Below are 20,995 nucleotides of genomic sequence, written 5' to 3' on the forward strand. Positions count from 1 at the left end.
AGAGGACAATAAAATACAATAAAACTATAAAATTACCAATGGAATGACTTGGTATTTGATGACATGTACATAAATGTATGACTTGACACATTACAATATTACAAGTAACTTTTAATTTGGAAAAAAATTTACCATTGTATAAAAAATATTAAAGTTTAAAATAAATACCAGTTGATATTTCAACACTGATATCTAAGGAATCAATTCCTGCAAGTATAACATTTTTAATAAAGTGAATTATTTACATAGCAATTTTCTCAAAGCTGTTATGACTTCCTTGTTCCTTAGACTGTATATGAGAGGATTAAACATGGGAGTCACAACTGTGTAGAAAAGAGAAAGCACTTTGTCAATTCTTGCTGAGTGACTGGCTTTGGGTCTTAAATAGGTAATAATGGCTGATCCAAAGAACAACACCACAACTGTAAGATGAGATGAACAGGTGGAGAAGGCTTTGGCCCGACTTGTGGCTGAATGCAATTTAAGGATTGTGGAGATGATTTTGCCATAGGAAATAAGTATCAACAGAAATGGAACTGTGACAATCAACACGGCAACTATGTAGACCATCATTTCATTCACAAATGTGTTCCCACAAGCAAGCTTGAGTACTGGGGGGATGTCACAGAAGAAGTGGTCAATTAAATTAGAGCCACAAAAGGGCAGAGAGAAAATCTGGACTGTTTGCCCTATCTGGACTGGAATTCCACTGATCCAGGAGCCAGCCGCCAGCTGAATACAAGTTTTTTGGTTCATCATTAAAGGGTAGTGTAGAGGGTTGCAAATGGCCATGTAGCGATCATAGGCCATCACTGCTAGAAGGAAACATTCAGTGGTTCCCAGCACAAGAATGCAGCACATTTGGGTAGCACAGGCAACTAAAGAAATTGTTCTTCTCTGGGTCCAAAGGTTCATGAGCATTCTGGGGAGAGTAACTGATACATAGCAGATTTCCAAAAAGGAAAAATTGCCTAGGAAAAAGTACATAGGGGTCTGGAGAGAAGGGTCCAGTTTTGTTATTAGAAAAATGATGCCATTACTCATCACAATAATGATGTAGATGACTAAGAACAGTCCAAATAGAAGCCACTGGAGATGGGGAACATCAGCAAAGTCCAAGAGAACAAATTCTATCAGTTCAGTTAGATTATCTTCTGGTGGTTTTTCTTGGTGTTTCATCTGTGGAAAGGGTAAATTTAGCATGTACTGTTATTTTACCTTAATGGATCAGTTCCCATTCTCTAAGTTTTATTAGGTATCTACATTCAGTTTTTATAGTCACTGTAATTGTTTCTAATTTAATAATGTTACTATTTGTGTATTTCTCACTTTCTCAGTTTAGATCCTGTGGATTATCACTGAACGCACTCCCTTGAAATTTCCTTTAAGAGCATTCTATACACTTTCTGAAAAACCAAACTATGCCTTGCTCAACATAGACACTGGGAAAATTGGCAATCACTGAAAATAGAGCTCCAGCTATGCCATATGATCTAATTCTTAATTATATTTCTTGACAATCCTGTTGTACTTCCCTATGATTTTTCTCTACCATACTTTAGTAGAACTGTATCAGACTTTGTCTTCCCCATACATTTGCAACTTTCTACTTGAACTCTTCATTACTCTATCACTTCTTCACTTGATGATCTTGATCTTACATTTTCTTATTATACAGTTCTTATTATTGGGCAGTCTACAAAAAAGAGAATATTTTATCACACATGGGGGAATAAAACAAATACCTTTTGGTAGGATACTAAATGGGGCATATTATTCAGGAAAACTTGCCTTGGAACATAGATACAGATGGACATAAGAGAGTGATCTTAGGAAAACAAGAATAGCCTGGAGTGTGTTCATTATCTGGGGTATGTGTGTGGGAGCAGTGGGAGAAAAGATGTGCGTCTGTGTGCAGTATGCATCTCCACTATCTCTGCTCCTCCTCAAAAACTCTCCAGATAAATTTATAAACTCATTTCTCTTAGAGATAAGAATATTGAGACTCACTAATGATAGATAATTTGATGATGTGCATATAGGTGTTCTGAATACAAATCAGTGCCTATTTTTTAAAGATTTTATTTGTTTATATGAGATAAAGAGAGATTGGGAGAGCACATGTGAGTGGGGGGAGACACAAAGAAAGAAGGAAGAGGGAGAGAATCCCAAGCAGATGCCCCATTGAGCATGGAGCCTGACTCAGGCTTACTCCCAGGACCCCAGGATCATGATCTGAGCAGAAACCAAAAGTCAGATGCTTGACCAACTGAGCCACCTAGGTGCCCCAGTGCCTACTTTTCAAAATTGGACTTGAGTTTGAATCCTAACTCAATAATTTATTATCTGTGTGGTATTTAAAAAAAGACTTTATTTTTCATGAGAGACACAGAAAGAGAGGCCAAGACATAAGCAGAGGGAGAATAAGGCTTCCCACGGGAAGCCTGATGTGGAACTTGATCCCAGGATCACGGGATCATGCCCTGAGCCAAAGCAGATGCTCAACCACTGAGCCACCTGGGTGTCCCTTTATGACATTAAGCAAAATTGTTTAGATTTTTTAAAGTTTGCTTTCTTATTTGTGATACTTCAATTAAATAATACTGGTAAAATTACCTATCAATTTTATTCTGACTTTTTATTAGTTATGGTTTTATAACAATAATTATGAATATACTATGAATATGATATTATGTTCTTAGGTCTTTAGTCTCCAGGGTTGCACCACATTGTTTAATGAAATTATATTTAATAAAATTATTGAGTTACTTGTTGGTGATCATGTTTATTTTTTCATTCTTTCCTTTCATCAGGGCCAGGACTAGGGTAAGGTGAGTGAGACTCCTCAGATACAAAATTTAAGAGGCACTCACTCATTCTCAGAGCTGATTCTGTGTTGCATAAACATGAAAGTGAATGAATTCTTAGACATTTCACCCTTGGAATTTCTGGGCTCAAGATTCGTCCTCAGGCCTTCCATTTCTCCATTCTGGTGTGTTTGGACTTTGGCCACCAAACTGCATACTACAGTGCCATGGATAAAGGAATACAGTCTTGCCAAGATGGGCTGGATTTAAGTTACGGCTCCACCATCGGGTATCTCTGTGACCTCAGGAGAGATGCTTCATCCTTGTGCATAGTTTATTCAACTACAAAACTGGCTAACTATTTTACCAATCCTTAGTATTTTTATATTAATTAACTCATTTCATATGTGTAAAACAACTCGAAGCACTTATAAAACTCTCTCTAAAGGTAGCTACTATCACTTATTAAAAAATAAAATTTATTCTTCTGAATTGTATTCTCTGTTCTAAGCAGCATGAAAAAGGTTCTCTAATTTACTTTTTCTTTGTTTCACATGATTAATGTGGATATTGAATAAGATCTCAGAGCAATCAACAAAATGTTATAAAAATGTCAAGCTCTTAAGATGTGAATTCTCCATGAATTCTCTGCTAATAATTTTGTTTATATTATTATCTCTACTCTATGAACCTAATGTCAAGAGTACTTATCACCGTTCAGCCAAGAGTGTTGCAGTCTGGCTAATTCCTTTTATATGCCTTTTCTTCCACTAATACTATAGGCCTTGGGAAGTAAGGACTGACTGTTTTTCTAGTTGGGATTAATATGGATCTATAGATCTTGTACACCTAAGAGCGTGCTGAGTATTTAATCCTGAAATTAGGTAGAGAAGCAGACATGTTTAAAAAGAATCATTATTCTCAAAGGAGAGAAATGGATAAATAAACAAGACAACAAAATTCCAATCTTTATGTATCTCTTTTATGAATGGCATTTATTTAACATAAATAATCCCATGCTTATTATTGGAAGAAAATTACTTCCTGTGCTAAATAAAATGTAATTTCTAACTGTGCAAACCCAACATCTTGATGATTAAACAATTGATGTATAACATGAATTAGTGAGATTTATGTATGTATTTTCAAGAGCAGAGCAAAGCAGGGCATCCCAGGTGGCTCAGTGGTTTAGCGCTGCCTTCAGCCCAGGGCATGATTTGGAGACCAGGGATCAAGTCCCATGTCAGGCTCCCTGCATGGAGCCTGCTTCTCCCTCTGCCTGTGTCTCTGCCTCTCTCTCTGTGTCTCTCATGAATAAATAAATAAAAATATTTTTTAAAAAAGCGGAAGAAAGCAGAAAGAACAGAGATTTGCTTCATGTGCTCCCACAAAATTATGCTACTTTACTTCTTGTAAATATTTAAGTTCTTATTGATAAGGGGAAATAAAATTTAACGTTGTAATAGTTTTATTTAAAGCCAAGCTTTGACTCTGTGAAAAACTCCAACTGATTAAGGGAAGATATAACAGCACTCTACTTCAGTTAAATGCTGGAAGCCACCTGAGCTTCAGCTATATTTATATATTTAATATAAATTATCAACTTAAACCTAAAATTAATTTAAAAGCAATATAGAATTTAAAATTATTTTCACTATTTTCTGTCCTTAATTTTATTATTATTATTTTCTTTAAAGTAAATGTTCTTTGGATTCCCCAATGGTTGTAACATTATTTCATGAATTGCTTTGCTTTAAATCTCTCACTGAATTATCAAGTTGCATGCATAAATATAACACAAATTTGTTACAGTGTATTGGCTCAAAATGAAGTTTCCTATAATATTGTCTTTACCTAGAAAAAATACTTCAGATCTTACAGTTTTCAGTATTTCAAAGTGACTTAATACTATTATTCATTAGTATGATTTCATTGTAAATTTTATTTAATAAAATCAGAATTATATGAGTTTCTGTTATAAAATGATATGTTTGTTACTTTGCTAAAGACTAATTTTAAATTAAAAATATGATCTAAGTTTAATATCATTATAAATTAGTTCATATTTACCTTTCTTCTTTGGGATGCTGCTGATTTCTTTCACTACAGAGGGTTTAATGGTTCTGTTACTATAGTTGAAAATCACTTATTTCATCAAAGATATGCAAGATACCTTTATAATACCTTGTTCTTTCTAAACATGAACTGCTTTTTAAGTGAAAGTTAGGTAGCTCTACCCCAGGGATCTCTTCCACCTCACAAATTTACATTTCTAATTAGAAGCATCACTATAGTACTCTCTGATGTGTGGTATTTTATTTTTTCTACATAGCTCTTGGTCTTCCCAGAATATTTTCGCTTCAACCCCTCCATGTAACAGTGCACAGGACATCTTATTTCTTAGACATGAACAGGGTGTTGAACATTACTGAGAACATCCAAAATTGACACACAACCAATTTTCACTTTATCTATCATAAATGTTCCATAAGGAACCTTTGTTTCTATCAGATTGAGATCTTGAACTCATTTTTCTTATGTTCTCCTCTATGATAGGTTCCTTGATCACTAGTTAGAGGCTGGCCTGTGCAATCATTGTATTAAATATTCTGATGACAAATGTTATTTTTATGTACAAAACTATTATACTATTGGTTTCTTCATGGCCACCTGCACATTCTGAGATTTAGCTATTGAGTGTATTACACAAGTTTCAAAAAATTGACATTTTAACTCAAGGTTCATCTGAATAGGGAGGTTTTTTTTTTGTTTGTTTGTTTCTTTTGCAGGCATACCACAGTCTTTTTCCAATTTCATTTTACATCATTAAGGTGTGAATATTTTCAAGTTTTACTTAGGATAAAACCAGAATCTTGAAATAAGTCCAGCTGAAATCATGAGAAAGACTCTGAGCAAATGGTTTGTGAATTCTAAGTTTTAATTCTGGGAAAGGCAATTTTTTCCAACAGATTGTTTAAGAATTATGACTTGGGATCAATTTTTCATGTCAAAAATAGGATGTTCCTTCCAGTTATTTAGTAAATAATGATGTCTATGAGTTTGGGATTAGGTAGGGAAATTATTTCAGAGAGAAGGAACTCCTATAGCAATGTGATAACAGGGAGTGATTAAGAAAGCCAATTATGTCTACTAGGAACACACATCTTAGATCATGGAAGGCTGTGAGGAGGGGGACAAGGGCTGCACAGGAGGCCAGATGTCACAGAGCTCAGCAAGGAAGTGAAAGGTCAGCCTGGCTGGGGCTACTGAGGATGCACATCTATGAAGCAACCCTGCTGAGGACTTAAAGTCTATTGGCAAGGTGTAGTGCTCAGCATGGGTACAGAGGTCTTCTGATGCCATAAAATAGAATATTGAGGAAAAAATACTCAAATACAAATGAGAATTTGTCATTCAATAAATATAGCCTACCAAATTGGCAAAAAATGGACATTTAAACCACATGTTCTTGGGATAACTGGGCAGCCAGAGAGCATATATTACAGCAGGAAAACTCACTGCTCACATAGGCTCAAAAACCTTGGTAAGTGAAGTGATGAAAGCATTCTAAGGAGAAGGTCTTATAATTTTGGAGTGATGAAAGCTTAGGACTTAAAATTTAGAAGTCAGGACACAAAAATTGAAAAAAAAAAAAGAATGTGTCAAACTAAATAATACTGCAAGACAAAAGAAACAATCCTCAAAGTACGATCATTAGAATTGATACAATAGCAAAAATAATTATAAATGATATCTCAAACGAAGGGCTCTTGGCTTGTTCTTAAATATCAGCCCAAAGTCCAAACTATAAACAGAAAAATGTACTAAACAGATGAAGTAACAATTGACAGAAAAGAGAGAAAAAATATTCCTTAAATAAGGACAGATATTCAATCTAATTTATTAAAAATAATTAAATTGTATTATTTATTTATCTATTTCTTTATTTTTAATAATGAAATTTTAATCTGAATAATGATTTAGTTTAAAAATATTAGGGGCATTTTCCTATGCATTAAAACGTGGAGAGGAAGTGGGGACCATTGACCAGTCTCACAATAGTGGTTCCTTTTTTTTTTTTTTTTTTTTTTTAAAGATTTTATTTATTTATTCATGAGAGACACACACACATATAGAGATAGAGACACAGGCAGAGGGAGAAGCAGGTTCCATGCAGGGAGCCTGACATGGGACTCTATCCCGGGTCTCCAGAATGACGCCCTGGACTGAAGGCAGCGCTAGACTGCTGAGCCACCCGGGCTGCCCTAGTGTTTCCTTTTTGTATCAATCAATAAAACATGCACACACATGAAGTTACACAGTCCCATGATATAGCAACAAGTGCACACTTGCAAAATATTGGAAGTCCCATAAGTGTGAAAAATCACTAACTTGAGCCTTAAGTTTGATACTGTCTTCAATTTTTTTTTCTCCCATAGCGGTATTGTGCTTCTAAAATATGAATTTTATAATTTACTCAAATTTTTCCAGTTGCTTGCAACAAGAACAGCTTGCTGCCACCCAGCACATCTGAAACAGAAATGGAAATTACTTATTTGATTTCAATGTTGGAAATAATAGGTGGCTTATTTTTAAGAATGTCCATTTATAGAAGTCTTAATTCATGTCTTCTAAATGATTCAGTACTATCAACAATCCCAAACCACTTTTGTTGTCAATTTTTTTTCAATGAAAAGCAAGTCATTTTTCTGAATTAATTTCAGGAAAAAATATAAGCATGACATAAAAATAATAAAAAAGTATTAGTTTTTTTCTTTCCAGTGCAAACATGATGTTTATTAAAGAAAACTTAGCAAATAAATATATGTATAAAATTAGTGGGCTTCCTAAATACTTCTTTTAACCTTAACTAAAAGTTTATGTATATATAATACAGTTATGGCTGGTCTTACTCAACAATATGCTTCATCCATGTTATATATACTTGTGTTTTATTCTTTTTTTTTAAAGATTTTATTTATTTATTTATTTATTTACTTATTTATTTATTTATTCATAGAGACACAGAGAGAGAGAGAGGCAGAGACACAGGCAGAGGGAGAAGCAGGCTCCACACAGGGAGCCAGACATGGGACTCGATCCTGGGTCTCCAGGATCACACCCTGGGCTGCAGGCAGCGCCAAACCGCTGTGCCACTGGGGCTGCCCTGTTTTATTCATTTTTATTTCCTTCTGGTTTGCCTCTGTGTTAAGAATCACAATTATTTCTCATTCTAATTTGATAAGGATTTACTTTTATGATTGATGCAAAGACGAACATTCTTGGAGATGTCCCTTTGCCCACAAATGCTTGCATTTCTGCTGGTACATACCTAGGAGTAATTTCTCTAGATGAAAGCAGGCTGTCTGCTAAAGTTGTGTACCAATTCGTATACTGGCATGGGGAGAGTTTCCATTACTCCACATATTTGACACATGTGATATAGTTAGTCCTTCTTGTTTTAAATTTTTGTCCTTCTGATGGGTATGCCATTCCGATATTGTGATCTTAATAGGAAGATCTCATGTTGATCTCTGGCCTTGACTGCTGACACAGGGCTCCTGGAACTCTTGTAATTTCCTAAGCTATAAGCATACTTGGAGTATCTTTTCTTCTAATATTTGGTCTTTGACCCTGGTTCCTGACACAGTGCCCCTGAAACTTGTAATTTCTTAGGTAGAAGGAGTGTCTTTTCTCCTAATGAGGCAACCTTGGGTGGGCTCCTGGATGGCTTTCAGATGAGGATTGACTGATCACCAGAAAGGACCAAGCCATGACAAGTCTTAGAATTTTCAGCTTCCCTCACCTACATTCTGTGGAGAAGAGAGAGGGGTTGAAAATGGAGTTAGTGGCCTGCCATTCCTATGTGGTGAAGCCTCCATAAACATCTTCGAAGCTAGGGCTTGGAGAGCTTTCCAGGATGGTGAACACACCCACGTGTCCAAAGATTGTCCTTTCTGCCCCTGGATGCCGCTGAGTAAGCATCATTAAAGTCTCCCATGTCTAAGTCGTAGTCTCCCAAAGAGCCCGAGCAGCTGCAGAAGCTCTTCATTGGAGGTTTGAGCTTCAAAACAACCGATGAGAGTCTGAGGAGTAATTTTGAGCAACGGGGGATGCTTAGGGACTGTGTAGTAATGAGAGACCCCAACACTAAATGCTCCAGAGGCTTTGGGTTTGTCACATACACACCGTGGAGGAGGTGGTCACAGCCATGAATGCAAGGCCACACAAGGTGTATGGAAGAGTCGTGGAACCAAAGAGGGCTGTCTCCCAAGAAGAATATCAAAGACCCGGTGCCCACTTAACTGTGAAAAAGATTTTTGTTGGTGGCATTAAAGAAGACACTGAAGAACATCATCTAAGGGATTATTTTGAACAGTATGGGAAAATTGAAGTGATTGAGATCATGATTGACCGAGGAAGTGGCAAAAAGAGAGGTTTTGCTTTTGTGACCTTTGACGACCACGACTCTGTAGACAAGATTGTCATTCAAAAATACCATACTGTGAATGGCCACAACTGTGAAGTGAGGAAAGCCCTATCGAAGCAAGAGATGGCTAGTTGCTTCGTCCAGCCAAAGAGGCCGAAGTGGTTCTGGAAACTTTGGTAGCGGTCGTGGAGGTGGTTTTGGTGGGAATGACAACTTTGGTCATGGAAGGAACTTCAGTGGTTGAGGTGGCTTCAGTGGCAGTCAAGGTGGTGGTGGATATGGTGGCAGTGGGTATGGCTATAATGGATTTGGTAATGATGGAAGCAACTTTGGAGGTGGCGGAAGCTATAACGATTTTGGCAATTACAACAATCAATCCTCAAATTTTGGACCCATGAAAGGAGGAAATTTTGGAGGCAGAAGCTCTGGCCCCTATGGTGGCGGAGGCCAATACTTTGCCAAACCACTAAACCAAGGTGGCTATGGTGGTTCCAGCAGCAGCAGCAGCTATGGCAGTGGCAGAAGGTTTTAATTACTGCCAGGAAACAAAGCTTAGCAGGAGAGGAGAGCCAAAGAAGTGACAGGGAAGCTACAGGTTACAACAGATTTGTGAACTCAGCCAAGTACAGTGGTGGCAGGGCCTAGCTCCTACAAAGAACACATGTTTTAGACAATACTCATGTGTATGGGCAAAAAACTCAATGACTCTATTTGTGACTAATTGTATAACAGGTTGTTTTAGTTTCTGTTCTGTGGAAAGTGTAAAGCATTCCAACAAAGGGTTTTTTTTTTAATAATAAATTTATTTTTTATTGGTGTTCAATTTGCCAACATACAGAATAACACCCAGTGCTCATCCCATCAAGTGCCCCCCTCAGTGCCCGTCACCCATTCACCCCCACTCCCCGCCCTCCTCCCCTTCCACCACCCCTAGTTCGCTTCCCAGAGTTAGGAGTCTTCATGTTCTGTCTCCCTTTCTGATATTTCCCACCTATTTCTTCTCCCTTCCCTTCTATTCCCTTTCACTATTATTTATATTCCCCAAATGAATGGGTTTAATGTAGATTTTTTTTTTGCACCCATGCTGTTGATTTCTAAATGTAATAGTCTGATCATGACGCTGAATAAATGTGTCTTAAAAAAAAAAAAAAGATTGACACATCTCACTGCATAGGGACAGAAGTTCATGCACTCAGGAACCTCCAAGACCTCACAATATGTATGTATCTTTCATCTGGCTTTTCATCTGTAATCTTTATCATATGCCTTAATAAACCCATAAACAGAAGTAAATATTACCTGGAGTTCTATGCATCACTCTAGCAATTTAATTGAACCCTAGGAAGGAGTCATGGGAACCTCAGATCTATAGCTAGTTGTGGAGGGAAAAACCCCATCTATTTGGTGACCAGAAGTGTCAGAAGGGAAATGCTCTGTGAGTAGTAAAGGAGATTCACAGGGAAGGAACACACAGTAGAGAGGGATGAGTTTTCCCTATCACAGGAGAGAAAGGCTGAGTTTTTCCAAAAGAGCCATAGTTTCTTATTTGGTTTCCATTTGCATTATGATTCTTTTTCTTTCTTTCTTTCTTTCTTTCTTTCTTTCTTTCTTTCTTTCTTTCTTTCTTTCTTTCTCTTTCTTTCTTTCTTTCTTTCTTTCTTTCTTTCTTTCTTTCTTTCTCTTTCTCTTTCTTTCTTTCTTTCTTTCTTTCTTTCTTTCTTCTTTCTTTCTTTCTTTCTTTCTTTCTTTCTTTCTTTCTTTCTTTCTTCTTTCTTTCTTTCCTTCTCCTTCCTTCCTTCCTTCCTTCCTTCCTTCCTTCCTTCCTTCCTTTTCTCTCACTGGCTATTTGGATTATTCTCTTTTGTGAAATACTTCCTTAAGTTTCTTGTCAATTTTTTCCAAATTTTCCTTGTTTTTAATCTGGAAAACTTCTTTATATATAATGGATTTGAACCCCTTGTGTTGAAAACTTCCTCTCTGAATGGCTCCCTTGAATGAAGAAGTACTGATGTAACACAGTTCAACTTATCAATGTTTTCAACTATAGCAGCTAATTTGATTAAAATGTTTTTCTTGCCCAAGGTTATACAGATAATATACATTACCTTTAAAAAGCTTCATTGTGTTGCATTTTGTATTCAGTTTTACAAAGTATCTAGAATTTTTTTATATAAATGACATGAAATAAGAATCAAGTTTCTTTCTTTCTCTCTCTCTTTCTTTCTTTCTTTCTCTTTTTCTTTCTTTCTTCTTTCTTTTCTTTCTTCTTTCTTTTCTTTCTTTCCACACTTGTATCCATTTAAATCAATACAATTTATTAGAAGGCCATCTTTTCTGCAGTATTCTGTAGTACAAACTTTGACATATTCAGGTGTATCTATATTCTATATTCATTCAACAAATATTCTATAAAAGCTTTCCACATATGGGGTGCCTGGGTGGCTCAGTCAGTTAAGCTTCTGTCTTTAGCTCAGGTCATGATCTCAGGGTCCAGCGTCCAGAGTCCTAGAAGGGAACCTGCTTCTCCTTCTCCCTCTGCCCCTCCCCACCACTTGTGCTTGCTTGCTTTCTTTCTTTCTTTCTTTCTTTCTTTCTTTCTTTCTTTCTCAAATAAATAAGAAAAATATTTTTTAAAAAACCTTTCCATAAAAAAAACCTTTCCATATATAATATTGTTGACTTCTTAATGTAAATGATAAAGAGGGAAAGGAACTAGAACATATATTATGAATTTTAGGGAAAAATTTGGAACATGAATTGCTAGATAAAAGATACTACATATTTTAGTAAACAGTCTCACATCAGCAGTGAATTTGTGTTGACAGAAACTAGTCCACTAAATATGAAATTTGCTGAGGGACACCTGGGTGGCTAAGTGATTGAGCATCTGCCTTTGGCTCAGGTCATGATCCCGGGGTGCTGGGATCAAGTGCCACATCGGGATCCCCACAGGGAACCTGCTTCTCCCTCTGCCTATGTCTTTACCTCTCTCTCTCTCTCTCTCTCTCTCTGTCTTCCACGAATAAATAAATAAAATCTTAAAAAAAAGAAATTTGCTAAAATATTTGTTTCTTGTTTTAAATACAACCACTTGGGATGTAGCCCTGCTACCAGAAGGTCCAGGATAAAATGGGAAGTTCAGGAATGAGTAAAGATAATCAACTCATATTCAAGCAGGAAAGTAAATTACAACATAACTCCTGATTAGACAACAGCAAAATGAGAGGAAAAACAGATAATAAGTTCAAATCATTGGCTAATGCAAGAAACATTAAGTAGCCACTTTCTCAAGGCCATCATGAATCTTTACTCCTTAGAGTATATATCATGCATGGGTTTAAACATCATAATGACAATGGTATACAGAAAGAGAAATAAATTAGTCTATTCTGAAAAATATATTTGGATTTGGGTCATAAATATGTAACAATTTGGGATCCAGAGAATCAAGCTACAACTATGATGTGAGATGAGTAAGTGGATAAAGCTTTGGCTGGTCTTGTTGCCAACAGCAACTTCAAGATAGAGGGGATAATTTTACTATAGGATCCAAGTATCAGTGAAAAAAGAATAATAATAAAAAGCACAGTAACTATAAAAGCTAACATCCCATCCAGGAAAGTGTCCCCACGGGCCAGCTTGAGTAGTACAGGGATGTCTCAGAACAAGTAGCTGATTTGGTTAGACTCACAAAATGGCAGAGAGAAAATCTGGCATGTCTACCCTATTTTGACTGGAACTCTACTGATCCAAAAGCCAGTCAATGTCAGCTGGACATGGAGCTTGTGGTTCATAACTGGAGGACAGGATGGAACATGACAAATGGCCATGTAGTGGTCATAGGCCAACGCTATCGGGAGAAAGCATTCCATGTTTCCAAGCATAAAGAGAAAACATATTTTTGTAACACAGGCAGAAAAAGAAATGTTTCTTTTCTGAGTCCAAAGGTTTAGGAGCATTCTAGAAAGAATGACAAATACATAAAATATTTTCAGGAAAGAAAAATTACTAAGGAAAAAATTAACAGGCTGGCCAATTCTAGTTATGAGAATAATGATGCCATTTGCCATAAAGATTATTATGTAGATGAGAAAAATATCACGCACGCACACACACACACCCACACATACACACCATTCAGGGACTGGAAAACGAGAAAATACCAAAACAACAAATTCCATCACTGAAATGAGATTTGCCTCTGGTCATGTGTGTTTATGTTCCAATTGTGAAAATAGTGAATTTAGTCATTTATCCTGTGAGTCCAAACTATTTTCTGTGGACTAGAGGAGTTTGAGGAATTAATATATAAAATTTATCTCCATTCAAATTCCAGCGTTTGATATCCTAGCTTCAAAGAGCAAAACTGAATCCAAAGGTGAATGTGTGCTATATCCTAAACATATCAACATCGTTAACATATATTAGTAGGTTTGAATTTTACAGTGGTTTCTCTTTTTTTTTTAAAGAATTTGTTTATTTATTCATGAGAGAGAGAGAGAGAGAGAGAGGCAGAGACATAGACAGAGGGAGAATCAGGCTTGTTGTGGGGAGTCAGATGCAGGACACAGTCTCAGGACCCCAGGAGCACCACCTGAGCCAAAGGCAGATGCTCAGCCACTGAGCCACCCAGGTGCCCCTATAATGTTCTAAAATAAGTGAAGAATATTAATACAAAAACATATTGACATAAAATAATTCATACTTTGTCTTCTAGGTTTAGTTATAGCTGTTATTTGCATCTTCAGTAGAACAGTTTAATTACATGCACTTTATATATATTATATATTGTATATGTATATAACTATATGTAATATAAATGTATACATAGGCTTATAATCATATATATGAAAGAAACTTTTGTTTTAATAGGAAATTGACATTTTTTCTCATAACTGAAACATATTTATTTCAAAATATACATGCTTTCAAAATACCAAGTTTCCTTTAAATAAGAGCATCCCTTTTATTCTACATTTCTTTTTCATATATGACCTTAACTTTATGTTTCTATTTGTCACTCATTATAATTTGTTTTTCCAGATATCCTGGACAAAGACAACCTTGTGGACAGTCACCCAATGGAATTCAAGTCCCCTGGCCATCCACCTTACCCCCATACTAGATCTTGGCAGGGAGAAAGAAAATTCTTGAGAAAGCAGCACCACTTAATTGTCCACTAATATTCACTGGAGAATATCTAAAGTCAAAATTGTGCATGTCAAACCTTTTCTTAATACACTTTCCCTAATGTTTTTCATTTGATCTTCCATATGGGCCTTTGAATACAGAAACACTAGAATTCTATTATCATTACACGTGCGTGTTTTATTTGTGATCAATTTCTTTTCCTTTTTTTTTTCCTTTTAACTGACACAATCCTGACTGGAATATTAATTAATTACTTTTAAGATTTAATTAAGTAATTTATTTATGTATTTGTTATATAGTGAAATCTCAAAGAGAGAGAAAGCAAAAGAGTGTATGAATGGTGGGAGGAGTAGAGGGAGAAGGACAAGTAGATTCCTCTCTGAGCATGGAGCCCATTGTAGGGCTCCATCCCATGACCCTGAGGTCATAACCTGAGCTGAAATCAAGATTCAGATGCTTAACTGCCTGTGCCACCCAGGCACATCTAATTAATTATTTTTTAATTTTTATCAGATAATATGGATTCTAGTTCAATTTATACCTTCAGTCTGTGTTCAAAATAAATATTTTAAATAGAAAATACATCAGAGGGGAAAAAAAACCCCTACAGGGTCTGCTATTGTTTCCAGTCTACTTCCTTAATCTGTGTGAAATTTTTTTGTTGGCTATAACTCAGATGTATTAGCTTATTCCCATATAACATTTTAATTTGCAATTAAATATTTGACTTTTTTTTTCCCTTTTCTCTCCCTTCTTCTGGTTCCAAGACAAAACTCCCCAGGCTTGCCTCAGTTTGTAAGTTTTTAAATGAAACTATGATACATACATATTCAACTGATTTTCAATATTTTTCAAGAAAATCTTTTGTCTTTTTCTTTGAGTTATTATTGCAATAAATTATATCATGACCTTAAAATTACTTTAAAGGCATTGGGCAGTTGTAATTAAGGTCAAATACTAGTTGAATTTAAATTAGGGAGGTAGTCCAACTGGGCCTGACCTAATGACGAAAGTTCTTAAAGTCTAAGTACAGCAGCGAGATCCAGGAAAAATATCAGAGATTCAAGGTGAGGGAAGTGGAAGAAGGAAGAGGGCATGGAATATCTTTGGCTTCCAGGAGCACAATGTCACCCAAGTAGTACCCAAATTTCAGCCTCTGAGATCCTCAGCAGAAAAACAAGCCCCATCATGCTGGACTTCTACCTATACAAACTGAAATAATAAATTTGTGTTAAGTTGCTAAGTTAGTGGCCATTTGTTATACAGCATTTGAAAACAAATGCAATAGCTTAACAGGTATTGAATTTAATTGTTAGCATTGAGTAGACTTTTTGGAAAAGTCTAATCTCTACTTTGGGAATGTCTGAATGCTTCATTTTTAATTCTTGGTTAAGATAAGACCGGTGGACTTTTTGATATGGTAGGTAAGATCTAATACTACCCTGGAGACTCCAATCAGTTTCATTATTGATGGTTTATAACTACCTAACCGGTCTGGCAATCCTTGCTTGATTACATGACCCAGACTCAACTCCCCCTGCTCTGTGAACTCCCTAAACATGTAGATTCCTTGCAGGATTCATTTGATTTCAAGCAAGTGAACACTCCTCAATATAGGAAGGAAAAGGGACCTGGGAGGTTCTTGGTCTTATCTCAAAATTCTAATGCTCCCCTGTGTTAGAGAGAAGGGCTCCAGCGAAGCGGTGCATGGTGGCCTCTGGAGGCTCCGGAAGCATGCCTCTGTGGCTTGCCCAGGGCTGGGGTGTTGGAAATGATAGAACCTGGTACACATTATTTGCCTTTAAATAAAATCCTTGTGAGTACATTCTGCGGCATATAATGAAACCTTCCATAACCAAACTGGAGAAAGCAATGCAACTGTATTTATTTTCTTTTAGGGTTAATAATAACTATTTTCATGAATAGAAAATATTTGATTCATGATTTGGCATATTCAGAAGGATGTCAATAGGAAGTCTCAGAAAATTTATTTATTTATTTTATTGTCATTGAGTTTAAATAGACTTACCTTAATTTGTTGTTTCATAAGCTTTATTTCAAAAGATATTTAATTTTTAACGTTTTTAGGGCTTTTAAAAATATTTAGATATTTATTTGTTTTTTTTTTTTCAAATTATTATTGTCAGAAAGTACCCCAAAGCATTTCTATACATCTTTTTTGGTACTGAAAGAGAGACATGCCCAATTTATAAATTTACCATCTATATGATCTCAGATAATCATGCACATTCATTTTTTAAATTTGATTTATAAATCTACAAAAAAACCCTATTGATCAATATTTGTGTAATTTTTGTATTCTACATTATCTGTCTGATTTGTCAAAACCTGAGAATCCCTTCGTTAATTCTACACTCATTGACATTTTTCTCTTTTCTTCCTTTGTTTGATTTCAAGATTGTTTTATTTATTATCATTATTTAATGATTACTAAGAGGCATTTATTTTTGACTATGTCCAATTTATAATCTTAAATTTGTCTCTTTGTATCTATTGTAAAAGTCCTTTTGGTAGTTTTTATTTTATTTTACTTATTTTAAAAAGAAATGACTGCTAGTGTTATGTATCTTGAATCCTCTTAGTAAAAAGAATCTATTGATTCTTTCAAAAGTCAAAGATGATTTGATTGATATTGAAATTTCTCTGCTAGATGCTAAATATTCCATAAGACATTTAGTAGCAATGAGAAAAGGGTAATGTAAGAATTTTATTTGCTATATGGTTTTATATATTCTGAGCAAAAGTTATTTCTTATAATTTACATATTTTATTATCTTGTAATAAATAAAAAATACAAATAAAAATATAATAAAAAACAGAAATCATTGAAATCCTGTCAGGAAGCCAGTTTTCTCTTCAAATCCACATCCTCTCAGATACAAAGTAGGCTAACATGCACAATACCCACTACCAACTTGCACATGTAAAATGTTGTATGAGATTATGGAGTGCTAACCTCTATTTTACAAAAATAGTTATGGTTTTTTTTCAAGATTTTATTTATTTATTCATGATAGACAGAGAGAGAGAGAGGCAGAGACACAGGCAGAGGGAGAAGCAGGCTCCATGCCAGGAGCCCAACGCAGGACTCGATCCCGGGACTCTAGGATGGCGCTCTAGGCCAAAGGCGGCGCTAAACTGCTGAGCCACCCAGGGATCCCCAATAGTTATGTTTTATACATACATTTACTTTCTCACATGTCAGGAAATCTTGGAATTTCTTCAGTGAAGCAGCTATAAATCATTGTCTTGAAAGGCTGTGTTGTATTCTATGGTGTAGATGTATTCTATTGTCTTAATATGTTCCAACAGAGAGCACTTTCCCTTTGCTTCTTATTTTCTTTTGCACTATAAAAAACCCTTTAATAGACACTCTTGAACAAACACATTTAATAAAAATTCTTAAATGCAGGTAACAATTGTTCTTGGATAAATATTATTTCTACAAGATGAGTTTTCATTGATAGAGTTCTTAAAATAAAAGGGTATTTTACTTTTTCATTCAAAAGAAAAAAAATGCCAAATTACTTCCCAAAAAGATACAGAATTTATTCCAGAGGATTTCAATACAAGTGCTTCAATGCAAAGACTATTTACATGGTGCAATACTTTCTTAGAGCTACTGTAACAAAATATTACAAATTGAGTGGCTTAAAACAATAATAATTGAAACTCTCACAGTTCTAGAATCCAAAGTCCCAAATCACAGTATTGTCAGGCTCTCCTCATTTCCTCTAAAAGATCTAAGGGGGAATCATTCTTTGTTTCTTCTAATTGTTGGGGGCTCTTGATTTTTATTTTTTTATTCTTGGTTGTATCACTCCCATATCTACTTCCACCTTCATATGACTTTCTTCTCTGTGTATCTATCTATTTTTTAAAAAGATTTTATTTATTTGTTCATGAGAGACACAAAGAGAGAGGTAGAGACATAGGCAGAGAGAGAAGTAGGCTCCATGCAAGGAGACTGATCAGGACTTGATCCCGGGGCTCCAGGATCACACCCTGGGCTGAAGGTAGGTGTTAAATCACTGAGCCACCCAGAAGTCCCTCTATCTATTTTTTAAATTTCCTCTATTTCTCTGTTTCATAAGGACACTGGTCATAGGATGTAGGGCCCATGTTAAATGAACACAATCTCAATTCCTTGGACATTATTACATCCCCAAAGAACTTTTTCTCTTTTTTTTTTTTTTCCAAGTGAGGCATATTTGCAGATTCTAAAAGGACATCTATTTTAGAGAGACCAACATTTCAATGTGCTACACATTCATTTAGATAGTTTATGGTGTTTGGGATCCCTGGGTGGCTCAGGGGTTGAGTGCCTGCCCCAGGGCGTGATCCTGGAGTTCCAGGATCGAGTCTCACATTAGGCTCCCTGCATGGAGCCTGCTTCTCTCTCTCTATGTCTCTCCTTCTCCCTCTCTGTGTCTCTCATGAATAAATGAAATTAAAAAAAATAATTTATGGTGAAAATTCCAGAGATGTGTAATACTAAAGAGGTATTACCAAAGCAAAACCTGAAACTGTCGGGGATCCCTGGGTGGCGCAGCGGTTTGGCGCCTGCCTTTGGCCCAGGGCGCGATCCTGGAGACCCGGGATCGAATCCCACATCGGGCTCCCGGTGCATGGAGCCTGCTTCTCCCTCTGCCTGTGTCTCTGCCTCTCTCTCTCTTTCTCTCTCTCTCTGTGACTATCATAAATAAATAAAAATTAAAAAAAAAAAAAAAACCTGAAACTGTAATGGAAGGGAATTATGTCACCAGAGTAAAGGGGAATCCTCCAGATTTGTAGTCTTAAAGCAACATGGGCAGTGACAAGAGATAGACAGGCAAATACAAAGAAAACACTAAGCTTCTCCTGCTTTCACCATCTTGGCTGCTGCTGGGTTTTGTTATTGGCTAAATTCAATCATAGGTACAAAAGAGTTAGCAAATATATCTGAAGCAACAGGAAAATTAAAAAAAAAATGATCACGGCACATGACCCTAATCCCTGCTTATAAGATACACTGAGTTCAGTATCATTGTATTGCCCATGGAATCACTTAACTCACCTAGTTCACCATAGTTCCCTGTCATAGAGGACAGATGGGTCTTCAAATCAGATTGTTGCAACTGAGATTATTTGTCTTTTGATTACACAGAAGCCCTTGACTTAATCCTATGAAACTAAGGTTCCTTAACATAATGTGAGGTTGATATGATTACATTAAATATCATTATTGTGGAACAAAACTAGAAGACATTTTTTTTTCCACTGTCTCTACATGACAAACATATAAGCAAATTCTTTCTGTAATTTCAAGTATCTGAGTCACGGTAATAACTTCGTTAGTAGTTTTCTCAGTGCTACCATGATATCTTTGTTCCTCAGAGTATATATAAGGGGATTCAATGTTGGGATCAAAATGGTATAGAAAAGAGAAATCAATTTCCCAACTCCTTCAGATTGATTTGGTTTGGGTTGTAAATAAGTGATAGTAGCTGTTCCATAGAATAAGACTACAACTATCAGGTGAGAAGAACAGGTGGAGAAGGCTTTAGCCCTTCCTTTGGCTGTTGACAATTTCAGAATGTTGGAGATGATTTTGCCATAGGAAACAACAATCAACAGAAAAGGAATCATGACGAAGACCACTGCAACAACATAGACTGCTATCTCGTTCAAAAATGTGTCCCCACAAGCAAGCTTGAGTACTGGGGGAAGGTCACAGAAGAAATGATTAATTGTGTTAGACCCACAGAAGGGCAGAGAGAAAATCTGGCATGTTTGTCCAATCACAACTGGTACTCCACTGATCCAGGCAACAGTCACCAGCTGGACACAGACCTTGTGGTTCATGACGAGAGGGTAATGCAGAGGGTTACAAATGGCCACGTAGCGATCATAGGCCATCACTGTCAGGAGAAGACATTCTGAGCCTCCAAACATAAGGACAAAACACATTTGTGCAGCACAGGCAAAGAAAGAAATATTTCCTTTCTGGGTCAATAGGTCCATGAGCATTCTTGGGATAGTGACTGTTACATAACAGATTTCTAAGAAGGAAAAATTGCTAAGAAAAAAATACATGGGGGTCTGGAGAGCAGGGTCAATTCTTATTATCAATATTATGATGCTATTACACATCAGTATAGTTAGGTAGATGACTAAAAATATCCCAAAAAGAATCCATTGGAGATTGGGAATATCAGAAAACCCCAAGAGAACAAATTCCACAATGGTAGTAACATTAAAATTTTCTGTTTTTAATGTGTTCTCCATCCACAGATACAGTAAATTCAAGATGGTTAATTCACTAACTTTTTTTTTTTTCCGAGAGAGAGAGAGTGCAAGTGGGGGGGGGGGGGAAGGGGAAGGAGAGAGGAGAGAGAGAGAGAGGAGAGAGAGAGAGAGAATTAATTTCAAGCAGGCTCTGCACCCAGCATGGAGCCTGACACAGAGCTTGATCACATGACCCTGAGATCATGACCAAAGTCAAAATCAAGGGTTGGAAGCTTAACCGACTGAGCCACACAAGTGCCCCAATTCACTAACATTTTTGAACCACATTTTTCTCTCCTTTTACCTGGAGTAGATGCAT

General features: G+C 36.2%; 2 protein-coding genes and 1 long non-coding RNA gene across 3 annotated transcripts in view; 1 reads left to right on the plus strand and 2 right to left on the minus strand.

The window, feature by feature from the left end:
- LOC140612761 (uncharacterized) overlaps positions 1 to 14,526 on the plus strand; it is a 69,014-nt gene extending 54,488 nt beyond the window's left edge. Inside the window, exon 3 of the long non-coding RNA XR_012013914.1 lies at positions 14,281 to 14,526. This is a non-coding gene — a long non-coding RNA (uncharacterized lncRNA). The remainder of the gene's footprint in view (positions 1 to 14,280) is intronic.
- Positions 238 to 1,203, minus strand: LOC140613399 (olfactory receptor 10AG1-like). Its single transcript, XM_072791927.1, has one exon. It carries the CDS (start codon positions 1,201 to 1,203, stop codon positions 238 to 240), a length of 966 nt encoding a protein of 321 aa, XP_072648028.1.
- Positions 14,527 to 19,725: 5,199 nt separating the features above from the next.
- Positions 19,726 to 20,676, minus strand: LOC140613622 (olfactory receptor 10AG1-like). The gene has a single exon (XM_072792054.1). It carries the CDS (start codon positions 20,674 to 20,676, stop codon positions 19,726 to 19,728), a length of 951 nt encoding a protein of 316 aa, XP_072648155.1.
- Positions 20,677 to 20,995: the final 319 nt, after the last annotated feature.

This window comes from Canis lupus, chromosome 21 (assembly GCF_048164855.1).
Source record: "Canis lupus baileyi chromosome 21, mCanLup2.hap1, whole genome shotgun sequence".
Lineage (NCBI taxonomy): Eukaryota > Metazoa > Chordata > Mammalia > Carnivora > Canidae > Canis > Canis lupus.

Coding starts and splice junctions, on each gene's coding strand:
- LOC140613399 (XM_072791927.1), bottom strand. CDS start 1,203: ATGCTAAATTTACCCTTTCCACAGATGAAACACCAAGAAAAACCACCA.
- LOC140613622 (XM_072792054.1), bottom strand. CDS start 20,676: ATGGAGAACACATTAAAAACAGAAAATTTTAATGTTACTACCATTGTG.